General features: G+C 31.9%; 1 protein-coding gene across 17 annotated transcripts in view; it reads left to right on the forward strand.

Moving 5' to 3' along the window:
- Tomosyn (syntaxin-binding protein tomosyn) overlaps positions 1–25784 on the forward strand; it is a 170650-nt gene that overhangs the window by 64158 nt on the left and 80708 nt on the right. For all 17 annotated transcript variants that reach the window (XM_076305992.1, XM_076305995.1, XM_076305980.1 and 14 more), the window contains 3 exons: positions 10559–10656; positions 16255–16437; positions 16882–17016. In XM_076305992.1, the coding sequence (XP_076162107.1) occupies positions 10559–10656; positions 16255–16437; positions 16882–17016 (416 nt within the window). The remainder of the gene's footprint in view (positions 1–10558; positions 10657–16254; positions 16438–16881; positions 17017–25784) is intronic.

Consider the following 25784-nt stretch of genomic DNA (forward strand, 5'->3'; position numbering starts at 1 on the left):
TCTTAAGTTAAAAATTCATTTCAATGTGTACAGTTCACTAACACTGTTCTAATCACGATATGTGTTTGTGTACGTTTACTCAAGTTTGACAATTTTATTTCGTGCTAGAAGTTTAGATGCTGAAAACTGCTTTTATGTCACGATATTAGGATTATGTTTAAAAACACAAACGATCTTAAAACCGATGGTCTAGGTCAAACCACTCTAGTAAAACTAGCGTAATGGAATTAGTGCTATCATTTTTCAACTATTAAAAATCACTCTTTTGATTATATTTCTTTATATACACGGGCAACTACAAAATAATTTTTTTCTGAAATACATTGTTTATTACATACGACGTTACTTTCTTACTACTGTAGCAATCCCCACGGGTCACTTTTTATTGTGACGTCACTTGTCCAACGCTGAGCCTCGAGCCTTGCCCGGAAACCCCAGAGAGTGCTTATGCTTGCGAAACGTCAGTTGACTATTCTTGTTCTGCATATTTATGATGCAAGATACTTTGAAAATTCCAATCTCATCGTGAACAAAAATTGTTGACCCGATCAGTAATTTTCGGGTTCTCGCATATCACTATTGAACATCATATCTGAGTTATTTCAATCCGAATAAATATATTTTTAAGAAGAGGTCACTATCTTTGAATTTTTATTCTTAACCGTATCCATGCCAACTTTACCAGAAGTATCTGTAAAAGTTACTATTCTTGCGAACTCCAAAGATATTCTTTAAACTTACGTTGCATAATCCTGACATTTGTACATTATTGCCGTGATAAGAATATTTAAAAAATTCCAATGTAACTTCAATATTTTAAACGTTACACGTTTGGTCACTATCACTTAAACTTGTCTAGAAGATGTTGAGTATAGTATCTTCACCAAGAAAGACTCTCAAATCTATCGCTGCTACATTCGTGCAAACGTAATAAAAAATAAGAAAATTAATGTAACATGGCAATTATAAATAATACGAAACTCGGTCAAGAATGTTTTATTTTTTTTTCTTTCTTTTTGTTCTGATAGCTGTCATCTGCTCGAATCGAAGAAACGCGAACAATATTGGGGTTGGTTTCTGATCGTTAATCCGACAAAAAAATTTCATCAATACTTAAGATATTGTACTTTGCATAATGAGCTCAGCCTCGCTTTGAAGTGCGAGTCACTGGATGAAGGCATGTCGGTGGTTCTAGGCTTCGTGAATTGCAGAACGTTTGTAGGAACGTTTGTACGATTTCCGTGTCAACCAGGCTTTAGCCGCTTTGTTGTATGTTGTGTCGCATACGTCTGGGTGCGGTCTAATGCGTATATAATTTTAAGCCTAGACGCAAATTGAGCGTATTTTGACGTAGCGCAGCACAGGATCTTTTTAAATAATGTAAAACAATTTACGCACAGGCGTATTGGTGCATGATTAACAAATTTTTATTTTTCATGATTTACGTTTATTCACCAAACTGTAGATATATCAAAATCAGCGACAAAATTTTATTCGAGTAAAAAGTAACGAATAAAAGTAACTTGTAACGATTCATTCATACCGCTTGTTTAATTAGACGGTTAAATATTGGTTTGTCAATTGTGAAATATTTCATTCTATGTTTCATTTTTATTCAATGAGAAATGAACGAAAAGATGTTTATCTTTTATTCACACATTTTTATCTAGATGAAAATTTTCTTCAAGCTTCAGCGAAAAGTCTTTTGTTTTATGAGCGCATCTTTCTTTTTAAATAGCGATACGTGGAAGAGAAACGAGTCGCGTAAGTAGCTCCATCCGTGATATGCTTGATTTACCACGTCACATGAATCACGTGTCAATGTGCAAAGAACAATTATTTCGTATCATTTATACAATACTATGTATATCTTCGAAAAATGTACACAGTACATTTAAATGTAGTTTTTGTTTCATTGATTAATTCTCAGTATCGTTATTATATTCAATTATCATTATAGAATAATGTATTATAATAAATATTTCGTCTCACGTAAATGGCAGTATACTTTGATTAAAATTAGTTTCGGAATAAAAAGTCATATAATCGAAGCTGTTGCAAGTTAAATTTGGAAATTTTTCCTGCTTTTAATATGGTTTTAAAGGGAGTTGAAATTTATCGCCTAGTTTCGGTAACTAATGTAACATGAAAAATTACATATAATAGGTTGCTCAATAAGTTTTATCGTCCGACAAAAAATGGAGCTATTAGGTTCGTAGTTTTATTTTTTTTTAAAGATGATACTACTGTTTGATGTACATGTGTGAAGTTTCATGTAGATCTCTCGACTCGTTCGTATATTTACAGTTGTTCAAAGTTGAAGTGTTATAGTATTTTTTTACAATGGAGAAAACGACAAAACTTATTGAACAACCTAGTATATTCTATAGAGTTGAATTTAGAAAATAAAACCAAAAAAAGTAGGGAAAAGGTTGAAATTCCGTTACCTGAACCAGGGCTATCTCACCTTAAGAAAATTGTCATTAAGGGTTGTAAAAGATTATTAACATATTCGAACAATATTCTATATCCCGGACGTCGAATAATCTTGCTGGTTGTTATACATCTACGAATTTTGAATGTAGAACTCCTATTTTATTTGCTCAGCCACTTTTTTGATGACGAGATGTCCACTTTTGTGAACTCGTTCAATGATGTATGTTTGTATACTGTTTGGGAATACTAATGTAACATTTTTTCCAGCGACGCATTTCATTGAGACATTATTCATTGTAATGTAATCTTTGTAAGGCTCTGCTTGTAGCAATTGCCTTACGACACGTAATCTTTTCACTTCTTGTTTTTTCCTCTCTACAGAATGGATTAGCGTGTCCTCTACACACCATTATTGGGAATCTACGAAGAGCGTTTGCATGTTTTAACTTTTCAGCAGATCTGTGTTCAACTTTGTAATCGAACTTTTCTAGCGATAAAGTCACTTTTCATGGCTAATACTTCTTTCTGAATGTCTTCTAGAGAACCTGACAATCTGTTACTAATTTCAATTTAATTCCCAATAAGTAAACACGGAACTTCTTAATCGCTTTAATCACTGGTAGAATTTGTCATTTATACGAGTGATATCGTGTTTTGGAAAACGTCGTTTTATTACTCGCGTATTATACCGGGTGAAAGTTCTTTGATTTTATTTTTCTAACAAGACTATTCTGACTACTTCTTTACTCGTGTTTGAGTATACCTCTGTTGTTACTTCAGGATTATGAATACAGAGTATTGGTCCCTTTAAGAAAATAATGTTGTTCAACGTTAAAAATGATTTCTTTCTCTTGCGACAAATTTAAGTTATTTATCCTTTTTTAGTAAGTCCGATAACGGACGTGTTACTTTGGCATCATTTTTTACGAATTTCCAAAAGTAATTGGTAAGATCTAAGACACTTCGGATAGGAATCTTCGTTCTTGGGTTCGTGGAACCGTTAAACCACTTTTGTCTTTATTGCTGAAGGAAATATTTGACGCTCTTCCGAAAAAATCTATATTTCGTTTAGTTAATATCCAACCAGATTGTTGCTGCCATTTTCAGAGTTTTCTATATCGTTTGCTATACGTTTTTGATGTCTGTACTAGGCATTGTTAAGTCAGCCAAATAAGTCCTACTCGTTGTCCAAGTTTCTAAATATTTCGTTAATAAATACGAGGAAACTTGTCGGACTATTGCCCGAGTCAAAAAGTGTTTGTAAAGATTCAAATTGTCCTTCAGGAGTCACAAATGAAGAATTTTTAGGTATTTTCTAATACTGGCGTATAAAAGGGTTCCCTCAGATCCAATACGGAAAATACTTTGCTTTTGCAAACGTATCGTCTTCGATCAATAGTACAGGGAACCGATCTTTTTACATCTTTGCAATCGACGATAGCCTACGCAAACTTTGTAAGATAGAAAAATTAATTTTTTGTTCTAATATTTTCAGACTGTGTCTGTATATACATTGACTGCCACAGTCTTGTTGAATAGAATGATTTTCGATGTCATATTCGTACAAGGGCTGATTACTAGATCACTAAAATAACTCGTTATTTTACCTTTTTTTATGAGTAAAAATACAGTTCTTTAATACCTCTTGATTTTTATTCTTCATTCAAACGTTCGCTAACTATTATTTTACGGGACAAGTCGTAGGTGGTGTTCATAGTCTTCAGCTATGAGCTAACTGGTACTTGGCAGTCAACGTGTTAATACCCTTGAGTGGGGCACACCATAATGTCTCTCTACATTGCGGTCAATAAGCTGCGAATTTATGGTGACAGCTTTCTCAATTACAAATTTAGATCCTTTACACACACGTCCGTAAGTTATCGACGAAACCCAGTTTCCCATAATTTTGATTTAATTTTTGCGTAGATCTGTGTGGTTCTTATTCATTCCCATTGTTTATTCTTCCCAATATCTGGGGGGGGATAAGAAGAGGGGTGGTAAAAGTGCCACTCGGCAAAAATCAAAATAAATTAATAACTTCTAGACAAATTGAAGACATTATTATTAATGAAAAATTAACATATGAAACAAGTAGGGTAATACATACTTCAAATCAGGTAACTACTAGCATAATTTGATAGTTAAATAAATTGCGGAATAGTTTTAAACACATTTTAACAACCTTTGTATCAATTTTATGCATTATAATGACATCTACGAAGAAGTATCATCGTTTTGATACAATTTCCTAATAACTAACAATACAGTGTAATTTATTCTTCCCTTTGAAAATTGTAATTTGTATAATCTTGAAAATAGATTATTTTTTATACTTTTTAACGAAAGTTAGACGAGCTTTAATTTTTTTTTTTTTTTGCCAGTATCGATTTTTTCTTCTCGCAATCATTAAAACTGAGTCTCTTTTAGCATTAACTTACTAACTGTGATCCCTGTGTCTCTTGATAACACTGTGTCCCAACTTGTAATTTAACGAATAATATTTATTCATTTTGATCAATTATGGTTCTTGGCCATCCTCCCATTGAAGTTGATACATTTTTTCTAAATCGAGTCTGATAATACAAAAGGACTCTCATTGTAAACAAAAAGTTATGGTATTCAAACATTTTGTAAATGTATGCATCATTATTGTAATTTTCTTTATACCTTATTCTTCGTGGCGTGAAACAGATTCTATGCGATTTTTATCATAGCAGTCCAAAAACAACATAGTTTAAATATTAAAAAATAACATAAGCTTTCCGAGACAATAACAAAATAATTATCAAAGATATTTTGTTACTCTTCATTTAACGAAAAAAAATATTTTTTACGATAATTTTTGCGATTGGTTCAATGTTGTATCTTATTGTATGTACTTATATGTGCTTTGTGCTTTAATTTAATCTTAATTTAAAAAATAGCATGCATTTGTGCATTAGTTATACGTTATTCGGTATAAAACTATTTGGAAATAGTTGCAAAAATATTGAAGCGTTTTGTAAATATATTGTGAGATAAAAAATGTCTCGTCGCTGAAAAAAGTTTTAGAAACGATGATTCAGACTATACTTTGTACGCTTTACCGTTCGATTGTCTTTACGCGCTTCGTTCAACAACGAACGTCCCACATGTTGCTCTTGAAGAAAAGGTATAAATTACGTTGTGCTAGGAAAAGGTTGGGGAGAATCGTCGTTGGTTGTCTTTCAAATTTGAACTTAATGCACCGCGCGTGCGTCTCGTACGCTGCACGAAACTATAATAGATACTGGAAGTACAGTGTTCTCCGGGAAACTGAATACACTTATCCAGAGAAGGTCAAGTTTTCGTTGCAAAAATCGACCTTTTTTTTTTTATCTCGCATCTAGGCCGAACTGACACGTGCAATCCGACGAGGCAAGTAACTGGAATACATCGAAAGTGAGTGAAAGCAACAGCGAACGAGTGTCGCATTATATGTGCTCGGTGGGTGAAACTTCAAAGCGATACCGAACGCTTATCGGTGTGACACCCACTAATGCAAACTAAAAACTTGGATATTTCTTACTGTATCTTCGTGAGAGTATTCCCAATGAATTGGTGAGGTTCTTTCATTGAGAACGAAATCAAACAAGGCCTTGTTCGAATTATTTTCACTTATACCTAATATGAATCGTTTCTGAAAAATATTCAAGTACGTACGATTAAAAAGAGCCCGAACAATATTGTGTTTGAACTTATTTTCATTGAGAAAACTTCACCAAACAACGGATAATACTCTTGTAAAGATTCAATGAAAAATTTAAAAGTTTTTGGTTTGCACTAATGCCTCTGACACCGATTTGCCTACGCCATTGCTTTGAAGCTCGACAATCGAGCGCCTGCAATACGAGACTCACTGGCTGTTGCACTCACTCTTGATATATCTCGACACTTACCTTGTTGGACGGTTCACACGAAGCTGAGTCTCAGACAGAGATAAAGAAGGTCGATTCTTTGAATGAAAATGCGAACAATCCCGACTTTAACTGAAACGTGTGGTCTCAATTTCGATACAGTTATACGCGGACAATACTGTAACTTTTGAACATTTCCAAACATTTTAGTTCCGTTATTTGTAGCGTGATACATGTAAATAAATTTTAATCCAATTTTCATCGGTCACCATCAACAATTTACAAATCCTACATTAATTGTCTCTTTATCGGAACTTTGCATAGATAACAATATTCTTTTTCTAGATCGAATAGAATCCCTAGTGTCACTATTAAGAGAATTGGTAGACTTAAAGACACCTTCTAGGTTTTCAAAATCATCGTAAACTTCATTATCGTTATCACCATTACACTTAACATCGGTATAATTTTCTTGATTCGTTTTTAAGAATAAAATACTAATACGAACACAAAATAGAAACCAAAATATTACTAGACGTGGTGCCTGCCAGCGCGAAACTGCTCAAGCGTGAAAACGAATACTCATGCTTGCAATCAGAAGATTTCAACTTGTACATTCTTATCACGTTCCACGTAACGTATGACTCATATAAAATTGCAATGTCACGTTGGAGGTGATACATGATCGATAAGGGATAAAAGTAGTCCAAATGAGGTATTACAATTTATTTTCATCGAGAAAATTTGACCGATCCATTTATAATACTTTTATAGTATTCACTTATATATATTCACTTGCGTTGTATACACATGGTGGTGTGGCTAATTTCGTTTCGAATGTCTGGGGAAAACTAGTTTCCGTTATCCAATGAATATTGTACCGTTTGACCAACATACCGGTTTATTTTAACGCAACTAGTAGTATCACTTCATTAAAAAGTCAAAAATGTAGTCTACCTAAGTTATAATGCAAACGAGCTGTTACAGCGTAGTTGGCGAAGCCTTTGCCTACGAAAGCGATGCTTCTTTAGCCTAGATAGGAACTCCCTTGGGGAATTTTCTCAAAATGTAATTTTTCCTTTGGATACGAACAAATACACACACACACACACAATAATGCATTAGAAGAGTAGGTCGATGACTCTATTGACTCAAAAGATGAAGCCTTCTTTTAATGTGGGATCCATTTGTTGTCTGAAAAATAGTAAAAGCTAATGGACAGTAAGAGATAATACTTTGACCGAAATGAATTCTATCAATTTTTATTCTTATTGCATAACAAATTACGTATGTGCTTTTTTAATATTTTAATGAGAATTATTTTCGATTTTTTCACGTATCGTGTGAAAATTTAACCCTTAGATTTTACAAACTTTGGAAGCTGTATCAGTGTTCCAGGATAAATATCGAATTTTTGAAAATGACAAAAATCTGTCTCGTTCTTGAAAACAATACTGCAGAAGGTAGCTAATAATCGTAGATTTAACTATGTTTATCGAGATAAAATGAATATAAAATAATTAAATTATTTTTATATTTGGCGAATGTTTTCGTTATGGACGACAGAGGAAAATATGAATTTTTTTCACTCACTGATGTTTAATTATTCCATTACTGTATAATGTAGTAAGTCCTCGATAAAGCGTACACTTTCAAGTCCAGACGGAGTGTTTTAAGGAGGGATCGTAACGAATTTGTTCTCGGAATCGATCCAGAGAGTGACGCAATATATATTACAGGTGCTCGATCGCCAAGCTTCAAAGCCGTGCACGTGCAATACTAATATAAACTGACAACATTTACATTTCTCGTTGTACCTTCACGAGAGTATTATAAACGGAGATTTCCTCGATAAAAATAAGCCAACTCTTGACCGCGTTCGGATTATTTTTAATTATACCTAGTTGAAACTTTTTTAGAAACGATCCATATGATGTGTAAATGAAAATATAAATTTCATTTTGCTTCTTGAACTGTAATACACGTTTTTGAAGATAATATTTTTTATATAAATTATTGTTGATACGAAGAAGGGAAATGTGTAGAAATCATAAGTGAGGAAGTACCATAAATTGCTTCTTACGAGTCACGTTTTATTGACCAGTGTTGCCATATACTAAATTGGCTGCACATGTTATGGTTTAGCGCATGATAAATCGTACTCATTACGAAAGGAGTGATTTTAATACTTTCTTTTGGCCGTAGAATCTGTGAAACATTTTTATGTCGGAGATTTAATTTGAATTATAACTTTTACCAAAATCGTTATACCAGCGTTGCATGTTACTCACAATTATCCCTGCAGATAATATTAAATAATTACAGTAAGTGTGTGGATTTTTACAATAATGATCCTCATCCTCATAGGGATTCTTAAAATGTAAAAAATTTAAGTGAAATATTCGGGATTAAAAACTCCAGCCTGCTGTTATGCAATGTACCATTAATAACGTACCAGTAACATTGTATTCAATACATAATTTGTTAAAGAGGGTTAAAAAAATTATTGACCTGTAAAAATAATCGATCATTAAATTGTGTTAGATAAATCGTGTAATTATCGTTATTTAACCCAATCGTTTCAAACATATTACGACAGTATGAGACATTATTGTATTATAAACATTAAATATTTCCTCTATAAATCAAAATTTGTATCGGCCCTATTAGAAACAGATGATGATATTTTAACTTCATACATTAGATTTTAAATTAAAATAAGCATTACAGTATGAGACGTTGTTGCATTATAAACGTCGAGGAATTTCCTCTTTTTGCGTTATTTCTAACATTTTCAGGACTATACGAAGTTGCCATATTAGCATAATAAGATTTCATGGTAACTCGGTCCGTTTATGTACATATCTCGCACGTTGACAAAGATTCTGTCTACCTGACATCTTAAAATTTCCTAATATGGTTGAAAAATTTTGTTAAGATACATTAAAGTGTTGGAAAAATCAACTATTACTATATTGAAGTTATTAATCATGGAATTATTTGCAATAGATTGGAGGAGGATAAGATAATTCATATAATTACCTGACAATGATATGCAATTCGATAATTGACGTTGCAACTGCAGAAGTCGATTGAATCGCGTTCATATAAGTATTAAAAACATGATCATTACATATTGTCGAGAATTGAACATTTCTATAATTTTAAGCGAGCCTGTGGTTTCTACTTTTCAAAAACTTCCTTTAGTTAGAATTTGGAAATTTTTAAAAATAAGAGAACAATTTCTATAACCCTCAATTACAAACAAATGTTGATTGGTCACTTCTTATTCACTTACTATAATAATAGTAGAATCAATTTTTGACAAACTAATCGAAAAATCGATAATTGTGCTGTTTTTTTTCTCTATTGCTATATGGAAGACAAAGATATTTTCTGTCCCCAATTTTTCACTCAGTTAACTAAAATTTATCTGAGTTGAATATTTTCATTCAATATTTTTAAATTTCGGAATATGTCGTGAGTGGAATATACCTTTAGTGTTGGACCAGGCAAAGGGTTAGGTTATTACAGAAGACGGTCATGTGATATATGTTGACGAAGCTGTTCTGATTCATATATAGACCAATAAAATTTTTTGTAATTTTTTCTTTATAAAATTAGCCGCAAACTATAGCTGATTAATGTTGAAATAAACAATGAACGATCACCTTATACCAATACAATGCAGTTTCATTTAAAATTGTAATAAAAGAAGAAATGGAAAATATTTGTAATAGAAAACTATCGAGAATGGAAAATACATGGACATGTCAGTTCTAGTTAATTCTTTCTGTAGAGTGTTTTCAGTGTCTTCAGTAATGGGAGTAAAAAAAGTAAAACTGATATTGTAGAAGTAATACTTCTATATATTTAGCATGTAATTCTATAGTTACAACTAATACATATCTGACGAAACAGATCAAATGTTGGTATCAGTAGAAAAAGAAATTGGTACAATATAATGAATATCCAAACACAAAATGGTCCATACATTAAAAGACATAATAGCTATTTTTATTCCATTCAACCACTGTACAGCTATAATAAAACAAGGGAAAAGTATAATTAGAAACATTGAAATAGTCATATAGACTGAGCTAAATATAACTTTACTATTCAAAGCTGGAGGAACAAGGCTACCTGTCACTTCGTTTTGTTTGTTCTGTAGTCCTTGTGGAGTTGAATAGACTTTCAAATGACTAAAGCGGGAAAGACGAAATGAAACAAATGCCTTTATGTTTCAGACGTTCAGACATGGCTTTCCACATCAGCCGACAGCAGTGGCATTCGATCCAGTTCAAAGGCTCCTTGCTATTGGTACTAAATCAGGATCCCTTAGAATGTATCCTTTGATAATGTGGTTAATGTCTTAATACGATAACGGTCTAAGACAAGTGCAACATATTAATTTTAAAATTTATCATAATTTTTTTGCTTAATGTTTTTTTTCATCGTTTCTCTTTATTTCATATTTAGTGTTATTAATGTCACAACATAATGCGAAACTGGTTAACTAAATACAGTATTTTAATTTTAAAGTAAAATCTAACATTATTTATCACATTTTGAAGAAATTTCTTTAGAGAATGTTAATATATAATTGAATATATATTTCGTTTATATACGTTATATATTCCATAGATACATATTTATATACACGGTTGAAATATGTACATATTTTTTTCTTTTTTTTTTCAATAAAAGAATTTTATCATTTTTGTGTATTTACTACTATATAGTACATTCCCCATGATAATAAATTATTTAGCAGGAAATTTCTTTTCGTATTATTTTGTCTTGAAGAAATACGTGTATTAGTTTTTTCTTTACAAAAGAAAAATGTAGGGAGATTATGTATTACCAATTTGCGCAATAATAACCGCCAACCTGCACAAATTTTTATAGTGAAAGATGACTTTAATCATTAACACTTCATGGTTGTTAATTTGTTGCTCCTTTTTTCATTGCATACCAAAAGAAAGAAATAGAAAACTTTTATGTGGGTTTAATTAAATAAAAATTAATGGTGCAAACGTAAACTTGAACTTTATTATTTTTATCTTCGTTGAAGTTTCGGTGCTTAAAGAGTATTGTTCCATAATGCAGATATCTCTCAAAAAAATATATCATATTTGTCTCATTTTATTTGATACAACGAAATATATTGTAGATAGTTAATTAAAAAGAAGCTAAAACATATCTTTCATGATTTCGAAAGAAGATTGAAATAGCGTTATTAGTTATTTAATGCGTGGATGTTTCAAGGTCATTTTGAGGTCAATTTGTTTTTTCTTTTATATTTTTTATTTTTATAACCATAAAGGTTTACTATATTTTTTATTTTAGAATCCTATGCTACATAAAAAAATGCATAACTTTTATTCGAGACATTTCTTTGTAAAGCTTTTGTTTAAGATATTTGCAGAATTCAAGAAGGTTTGATACTTTTTTTGATCTAATGTTCGTATTTTATGTATGTTCTGATTTGGCGGAAGCCTATTCACTTACATAAACACAGTTAGTCATAGTTTATATCTGATCGAAGAGCTATAGGTCTAAACGGAAGTACTCTGGAAGATATATCGTTAGCTACATTTGCGTAGTTATTATTTTATTGTGAGTTAAATATGGAATACTTAACAGTTGCAGAAAAAATTGTAATGATTTCTATTTATATTCTAGCATTTATAGTGTAATTATTACTGTAGCAACATTACATGTCAAGATATTTTAAGAAAGAGTTTGTACAAAAAAATGATTTCTTGAAATCGAAAATGGGTCGTGTTTCCCTTTAATAAATCATGTTATCCAGGTTTGCTTACATTTTAGAATGTATCTGTACAGTGAATATTCTTTATGTTACAAACGTATACGATGCAACGTGCTAAGTGGTATTTTTGGCAAAGTAAACTTCGACGGTTGATTAATTTAATTCAGTTATCATTACGTACGAATGTTGTCTGTACACGATTCACTCAAGTCTTTATACAGAAATGTATGTGGCATGTAAGTGAAATTGTTAAATTTGATTGTATTCATTACACAGCGTAGTTGTTTCATGGTTCGTCAACCATGTGTTCTTTCACGTGGGTGCTTCTATTGGCCTACTCTGACTAAAGAGTTACCAGAGGGTGGATGCTCATCACAGCTCGATAAGCTTCCTGGTTGGTATCGAGATAGGCAGGCAGTTGCTACAAAGTAACTACTTTCAACTGAACGGTGCGCTTTATTGCTCACTACAATATCTGAACGCTCTGTACAAGGGAATCGATCTTGTATGTATCAAGAATACAGAAAATCAATGATTACACGAACAGGTTGAAGCAAAATAAAAATAAAAAATATAAAAAAAACTCAATTCCCATTACTGCTCTATTGTAGTTTTATTCTTTCGTTTATATCAGGTTATATGTATATATATACACACACATACATATAAAATATACTTTACGACTTTGTTTCTGTGAATTCGAATTAACGTAATGTTTCCACGATATGTATTCATTAATGAAAAACGACATAAATTTTTTACCTGAACGACACACTTATATGCTTTCGGTGCTATGGAACTCATGTTTGCATTTTCGTAAAAAGTGATGTTTTTTAAATGTACGAAATCTGATAAAATATATTTTTATATAATCAAAAAGGATGCGATATATCTGAAATAAAATGCATCAAAACTGTAGTTGAATATTATTTTCAAATGAATTTCTAAAATGTTTATTCCGTTTAAATATTTTGCTTCATGCACCGTTACTATCAAGCTTCATTTTGCTTTTGATAGTAACGGTGATTATAATCACCCAGTACTATACATTCGCTATCTATACTTATCCATCGTCACACGCTTGGTATATCTTATGGATGATTACAGTTACTCGTTCAAATTTCACATTGATTCGCAACTAGAAGCATACTTTCTCATCTTAAGGGGAGACACCACTCTGAAACGTCAAACAATGGGTAAATTTTGCGAATTTTTTGTCTAAGTAGTTATTAAATGAAAAATGTAGTCTTTTTCAGAAAATATAAATATAACTTTCAGCTCCGTTTTACAATTTTGCGAAAGTAAACATCGTACAAAATGGCGAAGTTACTCGCTATTCTTAGAACCTCTTCTGGTGAAACATGGTTTATTGGCCGTCACAGTTGACAAGAACTGGGAGGTTTGAAATAAAAGAAATCTAAAGGGGACAAAATTTGTATCGAGATAACAGATAAGAAATAAATAAATTTTTATTCGTTACTCGTTCGATAAAAATTAGAATTCAAATTATAAAGTACAATATTTTAGAATAAAGATACGAAAATTTAATTGTCAAATAAAAAAAAAAACACCATGAATTAATCACTATATGTGGATTTTATTCATCATCTTCTATTCGAATAAAATATTGTCTGTCTTTGAATAAAACGAAATACCTCGAATTCCTCGAATACAATTTAAATGAAATTTATTGCAAAGCTGATTGTCTGTATGCGAAAAAGCAGATTTCATTTAGCTAGACTTGCTTTGACAATGTTCCCAAGAATTTTCGTTCAAAGTAAGAAATTACGTAACTTTTCCAAATTAGCGTGGAAGAAATGAAAGAGTCACAGCAAAGGAGTTGAAGACACGATCGTGTAAACACGGTATTTCGAAGTGAAAGAAATAAAATAAGTCGATATGAAATTAGATATCGGGAAATTGATGTAAACACGATACAGTAGTTTAGCTTTAAAATGAGAAAATTAGAATCGTCAGTCCGTACGAATGTGGGGAAGTTAGCGATTTTTATCTCGTATCTAGGCCAAACTCGTGGATGCAATCCGACCAAGGAAGTGATTGGGATACATCGAAAATGAGCGAAATAGAACAGGGAGTAAGTCTTGTATTACATGCGCCCGCTGGCCGTAACTTTAAAGAGATGCTGCACACGTATCAGAGCATCGGCCACAGACACAACTACTGTACAGTTTTATATGTTGTACCAATCACTCCCCAATTCTGTAAATCAACATATTACGCGGTAAAGAGATCTGTTTGATGCGATGTAATAATTAGTAATAAAATGCTTCTGTAATAATAACTTCAATAACGATAAAATACAATCGATAGATCCTCGGAAGCAATTATTGAAGGGATACGTTTCGTTTTCATTGCATAAGTGATAGTCAGCAGTATCGGTTATATGATAAAGAATACGAAGAGAATATAAATAAAAGTTTAATTAGTTTCTAGAATAGAATAATTATATTATTTTTGTGCATAGTTGTCTCTTGTAATGTCTAGCATCTGAAACTTCATAAAATTAGTTGCGTTGTGCAATCGCGAAATTAGATATTTAAATATTCTCTTTATTTTCTCTTTTCTGAAGCGAGGTTTCGCCCGAGGCACGGTTCCGTTTAAAAGATTCCGGTAAAAATGTATTTTTTTACCATGTAAATGTAGCGCGTTCACACAGTGTTCTAAAATGTAGAAAACAAAAAAAACCGAACGCGTAAACGTTAAATGTACATTGTAATAAATTACATTAACTTGCTTGTTTTAATGCAGTCCAGACAGGACGTAGAAATTCTAAACGTAAACGTTTTTGTGTGTTTTTAAACCTTTACACTCGGATTTTTGACGGATCCTTTAACTACAAACGTTTAATAAATTATGTAATAAATTATACATATAATAACTGATATAACTGTTTTACTGTAATGTGAAATGTATCTTTACATATATCAAATATAATACTTGTTAGTTCAAGAATCTATAATTTTCTTTCGTGTGGTATTTTATAAAACATTCTCTAAGTTTTATTTTTGGTTTATCGGCACATGTGTTACAAAACTATATAATTTTACGTTCTTTTTCTTGCTTAGTTTTGTCGGAATCAACTTTGAAATATTTCTTCAGTATTCTAAAGATTACACGAAACTTTCCCATTCAATGGAATATCGTTGTAGTGGGGATTTTAGAAATTCATTTGAAAATAATTTAGTCACGAACGTGTCGAAAATCATTCTGTAATCGGTCAATCAGTGATTTCTGAAATTTTATATAAGAAAAATACATTTTTGCACTTACAATAAAATTACTTACGCCACCATTTGAGAGAAATAGTACGTCTCTGTATACTGACCTACTCGATGTACTCGCTGCCCGTAAATTTTCTGTAATTTAGCACATTAGGTTTTTTGACAATAATTTTGACACCTCTTGTAAACTTCTTCACAGACATCGCACCAACATTGTTTCGATTTGTCAGTAGAGTTATAGGCTGCTTATTTCGGTAAATTAGAATCGTAATATTACGTTTTCGATATGCTAATGTCGATGTCTTTTGAATTTTTGATTTTTTTATTCGAATTAGCAATCTTCGTCTATTCGTTTGTATAAATCCAGCTGAATGACATTTCACTTTGTCATAGAGAAAAACCTTGTTGGAAAGAAACTGCATAACGTAGAAAAGTGATTAAAAGAGCAGTGATTGGGAGGTGTGTTAAAATTGTTTATAATTTCGTCTTATTTTCGTTTTTGTAACTGACTAAAAGATAGTTTCTTTCGCTAAATCTAACACAGCACGAAAGACAAGATGAAGTAAAAAGAAGTTCAAGGGAAATTTTTGTGCAAAAATAACTGCATATTATTAAAAAAATGGTAAAAGGATACAATTTTACGACGTAACGATTTAAATAATTATACGAGATTCAACTATGTCAAAACAAAAGGGAGAAATTTTCCTCATCGATGACATACTTAATTTGTCAAAAATGTAAAGTACATATAACCATTTCTAGTTTAACAATACTTACTTGACATTTTTAGGGATATATATATTACTCATTTATCATTTATTCAATTTGACATAAGAGAACAATAAACGATAAAATGATGCATTTCTTATACGTTTCAAATATATATATATATATATATTTTTCTTAATTAAGACGTTAATAAAAATAGTCTCGGTCGGCCAGGTGTAGATGCACATGTAAAACACGAGGGATGCACAGCTGTGATACAATTACAATTTTTGATCAACGAAGGAGCTTTGGTTTCCGCTACTGCGGATGATACTTTGCACCTATGGAATTTCCGACAGAAAATACCACAGGTTGTGCAGAGTCTCAAGTTTCAAAGAGAAAGGTTAGTTCTCAAAGTTACTATAATTCCTTTAACAGTTACTTTAAGAAGAAATCGTAATAATATATTTAATCATGAATCTTACTAATATTTTTACAGAACTCTAGAATAAAATGTGAATAGCGTAAAGGAATAGTAATCATGAATCTTACTAATATTTTTACAGAAATCTAGAATAAAATATGAATAATGCAAAGAAATAGTAATGAATCTTTACATTTAAATAATTACCAATTAATAACTCTTAGATACAAATAAATTGTTCGTGCCAATTGTTGATCCATGTATAACATTTTTTCTTTTCTAATTATTATAAATATTTTACCGCGATTGATACTTTTCGTCATTTTTGAATATCTTTTATCACCACAAACATACCGTACATTGTTTTCACGCTGACAATGAGATGTTGAACATTATTGAACTATATTATTTTCTTTTAAACAGAATAACGTGCATCCACCTGCCGCTCCAAAGTAAATGGCTGTATGTTGGTACCGAACGAGGAAACATTCATGTACTACATATCGAAACGTTTGTCCTGTCTGGATATGTAATTAATTGGAATAAGGCTATCGAAATGTAAGTACGCAAATACCTGTATTAATTGAATAAGTTATAGATACGATGCATAATGGCGAGCAGAGTCGTAGATACATACGAAGAGCAAACTGTGTAAGCGACATACGTAAACAAACTGGAATTATGTCTTTAAGAGAATAAGGACTATTTTCATCTCTAATTGTACACTCGAGGGCAAAAATTCTTACCGTACCACTACATACGCGCACCTTCACTCGCGCATCACCTATGATATCGCAATTCAGCACAAAGTCTCCTCGCGTGCCTGTTTCTCCTTCCTTGCACTCACGTAGTATACATCCATTGACAATTGTCAGTGAAATCGTGCGACGCTAAATAGACAGCCATGACATGCCTAGTTAGTAACTCTGTTGCAACGAAGCTCACAGCCACTATGCACAATGCATCTGGAAGTGTCGCGTCAAGGTAGGAGTAGGAGACCTTTGAAAGTTTCACGAAACCTCGTTTGGGAACCACTGATCTCGTAAGTCGTAAGTAAGCTCACAGACGCTGTGGACTTAGCGTTGGACGTGCGGTTAGTGTTGCGTTCAGGTGGGAGCGGGAGAACCCCAAAAGTCCCACGAGGCCTTGTTTGAACAGTGCTAATGTACTCTTAAGAAGGAACTTCGCACTAGCTTGCAACCATGCATGTGTATAGTGCGCAAACAAGTTTTCTTGCCTCGAGTGTACGTGTCTAATTTCGACAATTATTCCATACTTTTTGAGAAAATAATATGAAAGTATCATTACTGGGTCGGTCTTTAAAAACTTGTCACTTTTCAAGCATTTAATATTAGATTTTGCAAAGTCTGTTAGTTACTTTTGAACGTAAGTACAATTGCGAGTAGTTACCTTAAACGAAACTGTATTTCGTTAGAATCGTACCTACTCTAATGATCCATTGAACCGAAATACGTATCCCCTACCTGCCAGGTTGCTTTTATAGTATGTTCAAGGTTTTGATTACGTTACATCGGTTTTCCTCATCGAACCTTCTTACTTATGATTCGTTCGTCATCGTTCTTGCCCGAGATTGCTCGGTTCTAGCCAGAGCTGAAAAGATATATCGAATTGTCAAGCACAAGTATTTATATTTCAGAATTGTAGATGCTGTATTTTGTTGCACTTATATACGTTTTCAATCTCGTACTGGTGAATTTGTATCTACTCTGAATTTTATAATTTCCATGTTTCGATTCTTCTAGAGAAGCAATTTTTTGTTCAGACTATATTTATTGGTCCTACCGCGTCAGTAACATATGACAGAAACAATTAAAAAATTAAATCATTTTAATAAATAATGTAGTTTTTTTCTAGATGCGAATGAATTATTTTACATTAATGATTAATGTAACATACCTACAGGCCGTGCTAAAATATATAATCGACATTTTGGATAATGTGTACAGATATCACTAAAGATTAGAATGTATTTCAATAATTCGGTTGGAAAATGGTTTGTTTTTCAATCTCGAAAGAAATGTTTAGCATACATTCATTCTTTAGCGAGGATTTATTATCGATAGTTCGTTCAATATCCATTGTTTATATTTGCAAGTGTTCTAATTTTGTGAATCTTGAAATGATGAATCGTAGAACGAGTTAAGTTTACTTTCTGATCCAGTTTTCTAATGATAAAAATTGAGTTTTATTCGACACTAATACGGAAGGTTAACGCTGATAAGGTGGTCAATTTACATTGAAAATAAATCGGTGTACTTTCTTGGTATTTGTACCAATGGGCCTTAGCACTCAAGATTTGAGCGTTTGTAATGATGAGAATTATGTTGCGGGACGTGAATATAATTCGTACCTGGATATCTCTCCGCAAAAGTGTGCTGTTACGTGGTTGTTAAGAAAATCTCTAAAAACATTGTCTTTGACAAGTTAGTTTACTTTATAACGACTTTAGGTACGTAAAGTATCTAAATTAATAGCAGCCATTAAGTAGCAGTAATTTTACGCTGAAACGAGTACAATTCAAATATTATAATTTTAAGACTGAATTATTTTATTATTAAATGTAAAAATTCACAACATTTTGTAAAACAATGCACACAATACATGTATATATAAATAATTTTAAAGAATAAATACAAATCAGTGAATTTGAATACAGGATAGCAATTATTTTATTCACTTTTATTCTACGCGATGTGCCTATATTTTCAATTATTTTAACAGAAGAACGTGAAATGCACTTATTGCGATTTGTATAGTGTAATTTTTCAAAACTGTTGCGATATAATTCTCAGTTACATGTGTTTTGACGATAAACGAATCTGTTTGGAATTCGCTAAAAAATATTAAAACTGGACAATTGCTGAAGGGGAATAGGTCATCTGGTCAGACGAGGCCATAATTAACACAATTTGTTCAAATGGCACGTCTTGGTGTTGGATTCGTGAAAATGAAACCTTTAAATCGCGACATGTAAAGCAAACGGCAAGACATAGAAGTGGAATTATATTTTGGAGGAATAACATTTAGTGGTGTTAGTTCATTACACTGAATTAATGGTATCATGGATCCATACATGTACAAGAATATTTGGCAGGATCATCTTCTAGATGTTGCTGAAAATATACCTTTTGAAGAAGAAAAGGTAATTTTCGTACACGATTAAGATCCCAAGAGCACTGTTAAAAGTGTGAAAAATTGTCTCATTGTTAAAAAAATTGCTGTTTTGGATTTGTCTGTACAAAGCCCCGACCTCAACTCCATAGAGAATCTATACTGAGGTTTAGTAAAAAAATGAATCCGAGATTCATATGATTCCCAACCAACATCGATCACACATTTGTTTAATAGAATTCAAGAAGATTGAAAACAAATATCTCCGAATTGCTGCACAAAAATTAATAGAAAGTTTGCTGAAGCGAATTAGTGCATTTTTGCAAGTAAAAGTGTTGTGGACAAAATATTAAAAATAAATAATACATTAAATATTATAAAGTAGTGGACGTGGTGCAAAACCGAGTCGATCTATCGAATGCTATATTTTTTTTGTATATATAACATGGTGGTATATGACAAAACGAATCCAATGAGTAACTAACAATATTATTTCATTCAATGAAACGTTGTAAAATTCTCGAAGAGTTAGGTCAACACGTGCTGCACACTTTCGAGCAGTTAAATTCTACTTGACCGTGCTGCTGTTACAAACCAGAGGCGAGATTCTGAGCCGCTATAAATTCATTATGTTTACTTGCACGAGCCTCTGTGTTTAATTTGGAATTAACCATTATTTTCTTTTAGATTTTCCTTCAACGTGTTCTTTATCGTTGGAGATACAATTTCACAGTCGTGTTGGAAATTCTCTTCCCACGTTTTGTAGCATTTCCTTAGTTATTTGTGTACATGCATTTGTAATTCGTTTTCTTAGTTCAATAGTATCTTTAACAGATGTTCGAAATATAATGATTTTTGGATAGTCTCAGAAAAAGAAATCGCATTCTAATAAATTACGTAATTATGAAACATGTTCGTGATGTTCTACTTGTCGTTAAATTGTTGATTTGAAGCAACGTAATGAGAAGAACACCATCGTGTTAAAATCATAAATTACTTTACGATTGTAGTGAATAAAGTTTAAGTACTGAATAAATATGTCTATAGAAATTGTAGATAAATTTTTCCGTTAAAAGTTTAAGTAGGGTACAATTATTTGTTGGTCATGTATATCACACTATGCCATTGACGTATTGTTTATTATTTTCGCGAATTCGTTCAGCATTTTTCGTAGGCCATATTATAAAATTTTAATGGTAAATCAAATCATTTGTTTGGAAAATATATTCATCGATAATTAATCATTTTCAAACGAAACTTGAATTATTGATCATTTTCACCAACATCCACGAAGTAAATTTGATACTAGGTCAAAAATTTCGCAGAAAGAGATTGTGTACAGTAATTAGTTTAAAGGATTTAAATTCATTTTTGTTTAGTAACCACTTAGAAATATCGCAATTAGCTGACAATGTTTGAACGAATATCTTTCGCTTGTTGGTAACTGCTATCAATACATTCACTTCATGAATATCTGATATAATAGAAGATCGTTGTTTTTCTTTCATGGTATTTCCAGTAGTTCTGATCAATATCAAATTCATCACTAATTTCAAAGTACAATAAATATCCATTCTCGTGTAAAAGAACTACTTTCACTTTTTTTTAAGTAGTTTAAAACATAATTGAAGTTTTACAACAAAATATTGATACAATAAAACCATTTTGTTACACCAAATAGATCTACTCTAAGTTCTCCAAAACTCGTTTTTGATTCTCTGAAAGCTTACACAATACTGAGAAATTCGTAAATTGTCTTGTGTAGGACTGAGTGGTTTTCAAATGTTAATGGAAACATTCTTCAGAACAGTACGGTCTGACAAAATTTAACCGGCCGAACGTGTGTGGCATAATTTGACTCGACTGTCTGACAATTCTGCAACTTTTATTGAACGAAATGACCTCATTACGTTGGATTTTTCTTAATATATACTATCGTATGTATTGCGGCTTCTAAAGGGTGTTGACAAAGGAAAAGAAGCAAGTGAAATAAGGGAGAAAGGAAAGGAAGGGAAGAGCATTTCATCCCGAACCTGTTAGTGGACTTATCAATAAGAAGGTATACCAGCAGGCCTTGCCTTATACATCGAAATATTGGGAGATCGGTAAAGATCGTATACTAGGTTGTTCAATAAGTTTTGTCGTTCGATAAAACTTATTGAACAGTGCTAGGTTGTTTAATAAGTTTTGTCGTTCAATAAAACTTATTGAACAGTATAATACTAGGTTGCTCAATAAGTTTTGTCGTTCGATAAAACTTATTGAACAGTGCTAGGTTGTTCAATAAGTATTGTCGTTCAATAAAACTTATTGAACAGTATAATACTAGGTTGTTCAATAAGTTTTATCGAACGACAAAACTACTATATATCAATCGGAGCTGGTACGGAAACTTGCGGAAAACGGTCAGCAGTTGGTTTCCCTCTGGTGGTGAGTGTGAGAAGTGTCGCTATAGTAGAAAAAAGTATGTCATTGCATTTAAAAGAATTGACTTGACTTAACTTGATTTCGAACGCTCAAATTTTGAATACTGTGGTCCACTGGCACAAATGCTTGGACACGTGTCGAATTATTTTCAACGTCAATTCACTATATGAACATTTTTTCAAATTGCTCGTCGAGAAAGTGGTTATCAGCTTTATCCTTTCGTTATAACTAGCGCGTAAACTTTTTTTATCTGGCTCGATATATTTTCCCATAGGACGCTTGTCTTCAAGATTATAATTTCTTAATCAAAATTTTTTCACCAGCTTTAGCACTTTTTTATACTTCTTCCACACTTATAGTATATCACTTCGTCAACTCGTACTTGCCGAATATATTCTTCCATCACTTTTATTTTAAACTCTTGATATTGACAAAAAATTTCCTGCACTTGTCAGATTCTAGAATAATATTAAAGGAAAATTTCTACTTACGCTAGTACGTAAACTAAATGGGTAGGTGCGTACAACGCATGCAGTTTTATTGTTATTTATTGCACGGTTCTAGAAAAAACTGAATTACTTATAATATGATTCAATATTTTGAGGATACGTTAAAAATAATTTAAATAATTTGCGCAAATTCGTATAAAAAATTTACTTTCTCATTTTTAATATATTTGTACGAAATCTTATAAGAAACGTTGATAACAGGTTTAAATTTATAACTATGTAAACAGTGCTTACGTTTCATCTGTATATTTAGTTACTATTTTCTAGTTTATATAATAATCCCTCGTTAAAACTTCGCGTTTGTCCCTCGATAAAACGTTCTGCATCATTTCTCTTACTGTGTCTATTCTTCAGCGAAAGTCGAATGTTGATTATTATTAATGAAATATCCTATTATTGATAAATGGAATATATATGTAACGAGATAGTAGAAATTTAAAAATACTACAGTCACGTCGTTTGAAATTATATCGTTTAATTTATTTACGTAAAAAGTATTTTAGGTCATGGTACAAAGTTTCAAGAAATTTATATATATAAATATATATATATTAATATATCTCTGAGAAACATGAATATATCCATAGTATACAGCAGTGAATAAGAAAGTATATTATAATAATGCAGCTATGGCTGCCTGAAATACCATTGAAAAGAATGTACAAAAAGACGAGTGGATTTGAATTAAAGAATGAAATGTAAAGTCATAAGCACGCCATACTAGAATGTGTGGACCTTTTTAAAGATACGAATTATTGCAATTTTATTTTAGAATGAGCTTACCATTTTGTAGCAAATTTCAGTGAACCATAGATAGAAAACCTTTAACAGGATAAGTATAAGAAAAAACTCAGCGATGTAAGACCCTAAATACGTTTAATCCTCGCTTGGTAGTATCTAGGTATTTTTTTTTTCACTTTTCATTTTATATAAAGAGTCTGTTTAAATACTTGGCATGATATTTGTCCTCTGCGTGTGCGACAAGAAAACAATCGTATATTACTATAAGAACACTCTTTCCAGTAGTATTTAGTATGATGCGAGGAAGATGGAAGCGCAATTACTTTTTCTAAAGTTCTTTTATGAAATAAGATAACTTATTGGTTTTTGAGTTTAAATGCGGAGTTTGGAGACCATTTCAAAAGAAACTCTTAAACGGAATGCTATATTTTTTAATCACATCGCGATAGTGTTTGTTGAAACAAGTTCAACAAGATATAATATTACGTCATTGCATTTCGTGAAAGGTTATAAATTAGCGAGACCCCAATAACATGTGTCAATGTTAAACGTGGTTTTCGACTCGTTGAACCCTGCTTGGTCGTACTACTAAATCTGGCTACTCAATTTTAAAATAAATATTGTACGTGTGCAGAAAATACCATGAATACTCGGAAATTTAGTTGCAATAACGACACTTGAACAGTCTTGCATTTAATGTAAGGATTCAAAGCATCGATCTCCTGTTTAGCTAGCGGAAACCAACAAAATAAATATTTTAGAAACATTTTCCAATACTTCCAGGTCATCTATCTATTTAATGACAGCTAAATCTTTTTTATACCTTCTTGCACAATAACTTCTTTATCTTCGTCCTCACTTTCCATCTTGTGGATCTCTGAGACTTTTTCCAGCTGGGAGTTTCTAAACTGTCAAATAATTCAACAGAAATTCCTATTAAATAATTCAGTCGAAATTTCTGAGGATGTTTGTATGTGACATTCTTGGTGTATTCAGTGGGTCGTTTTCCAAACAAATGTTTAAGGGAAGAAAGAAATCTCACCAAGGTTGCAAATTCATGAACTGGGTACGATTCTTTCGTTTCAGTGATTTTGTTACATTGTCGATTTCTCTGATTCAGTTAATGGAGTAACCTTTGTAACAGGTTGTTGGTACCGTTTAATCACACAATTTTACGTCTTGAGCAATTCGTTTTTTCTTCGTCGCTAATTTTATGCGGTTATCGGGATGGTTTTCTTTTTGACGGTTTTCCAGGGTCTGTGAATATAAAGTTTGTTCGTAAGGCAATAATTTTCCTGTATACTTGTCTAATTTTTTTTCGATGACGAGACAAGTTTCAGAGGAAATTCTTAATAACATTTTCACGTTTGTATTAGATTTACTTAGTATAACTAAGTACCAATAGCAAATTTCATACTCACAATCCGATAATTTAAGTTTCCAGTCTGAAATTCATGATAGTTCTCAATTGAACTTAACCAGACCAGTGACTGATGATCGAGTTGAAGGGTTTATCGAAATATGAATATTGTAGAATTGTATTCACTGATAACTGTTTTCTTGAATATTTAGAAGGAAGTTTCTTAAGCTTCTTTTGAAATGTATGTGGTTTTAGCAGGTTCGTCAAAGATATTGCTGATTAAAAAAAGTTTGGTATAAATTATCTCCAGTAGCCTTCGGTATTATTTTATATTTCCTGCATTTTTGGGTCTCGAGAAGTTTTGCACCGTATCTATTTCTTTAAGGTCTGGTTTCACTCTACTTTCATCGATTATGTGGCATAATGTCACCACTTAGTGCCAGAAAAATTCGAAAATGTCGATGGATTGTTTTCATTATCGGACTGTAGTTTTAACACTAGATTTATCAACCAGTCAAAATGGCTAATTCCAATTGTTTTCACAATGAAATTTACTTTAAATTCTATAGTATGTTTTCTGAAGACGTTACGATTATTACTTTTCTATTCTACATATGTGATCAATTTTATAAATTCCTCTTTTTCTTCGTCAATGGTTTCTTTTTCTTGGATGCATACGAGATATATCTTAATATTCCAAAATCTGTTAGTAGTTGTAATGTTAATTAAATTTCACCGTGTATTCTTCTGACTATCTCGTATATTGTTTAGATATACGAATAGTTTTGCACCTTGGAGACCAGATGAAACACTATTCATTAGTCGTTTAAATGTGGCCAGGGCATAGTGAAGACTGAAAGACATTTTTTGAATCTATAATGACCATAGGTTGTAGAGAACACTGTTTTCAATGCATCTGATACTATTTGGATTTGATGCAATTATGACGCCAAATCAAACGGAGAGTTGCACACGTCGTCTAACTGGCAAAGTTAGTTCTGAATATCAGTATCGTTTCGAATTTTCTAACGTGTATTTCGGTCGTACTTCGCAAAATAAATCGCAATAAACTCAAATGATTGTAACAAGTGTGGCATTTCTTTAAGTAAAAAATCAAAAAAAAAAAAAAGAAAAGAAAAGAAAATGAAAGATAATAT

The sequence above is a fragment of the Ptiloglossa arizonensis genome, chromosome 3 (assembly GCF_051014685.1).
Source record: "Ptiloglossa arizonensis isolate GNS036 chromosome 3, iyPtiAriz1_principal, whole genome shotgun sequence".
NCBI lineage: Eukaryota > Metazoa > Arthropoda > Insecta > Hymenoptera > Colletidae > Ptiloglossa > Ptiloglossa arizonensis.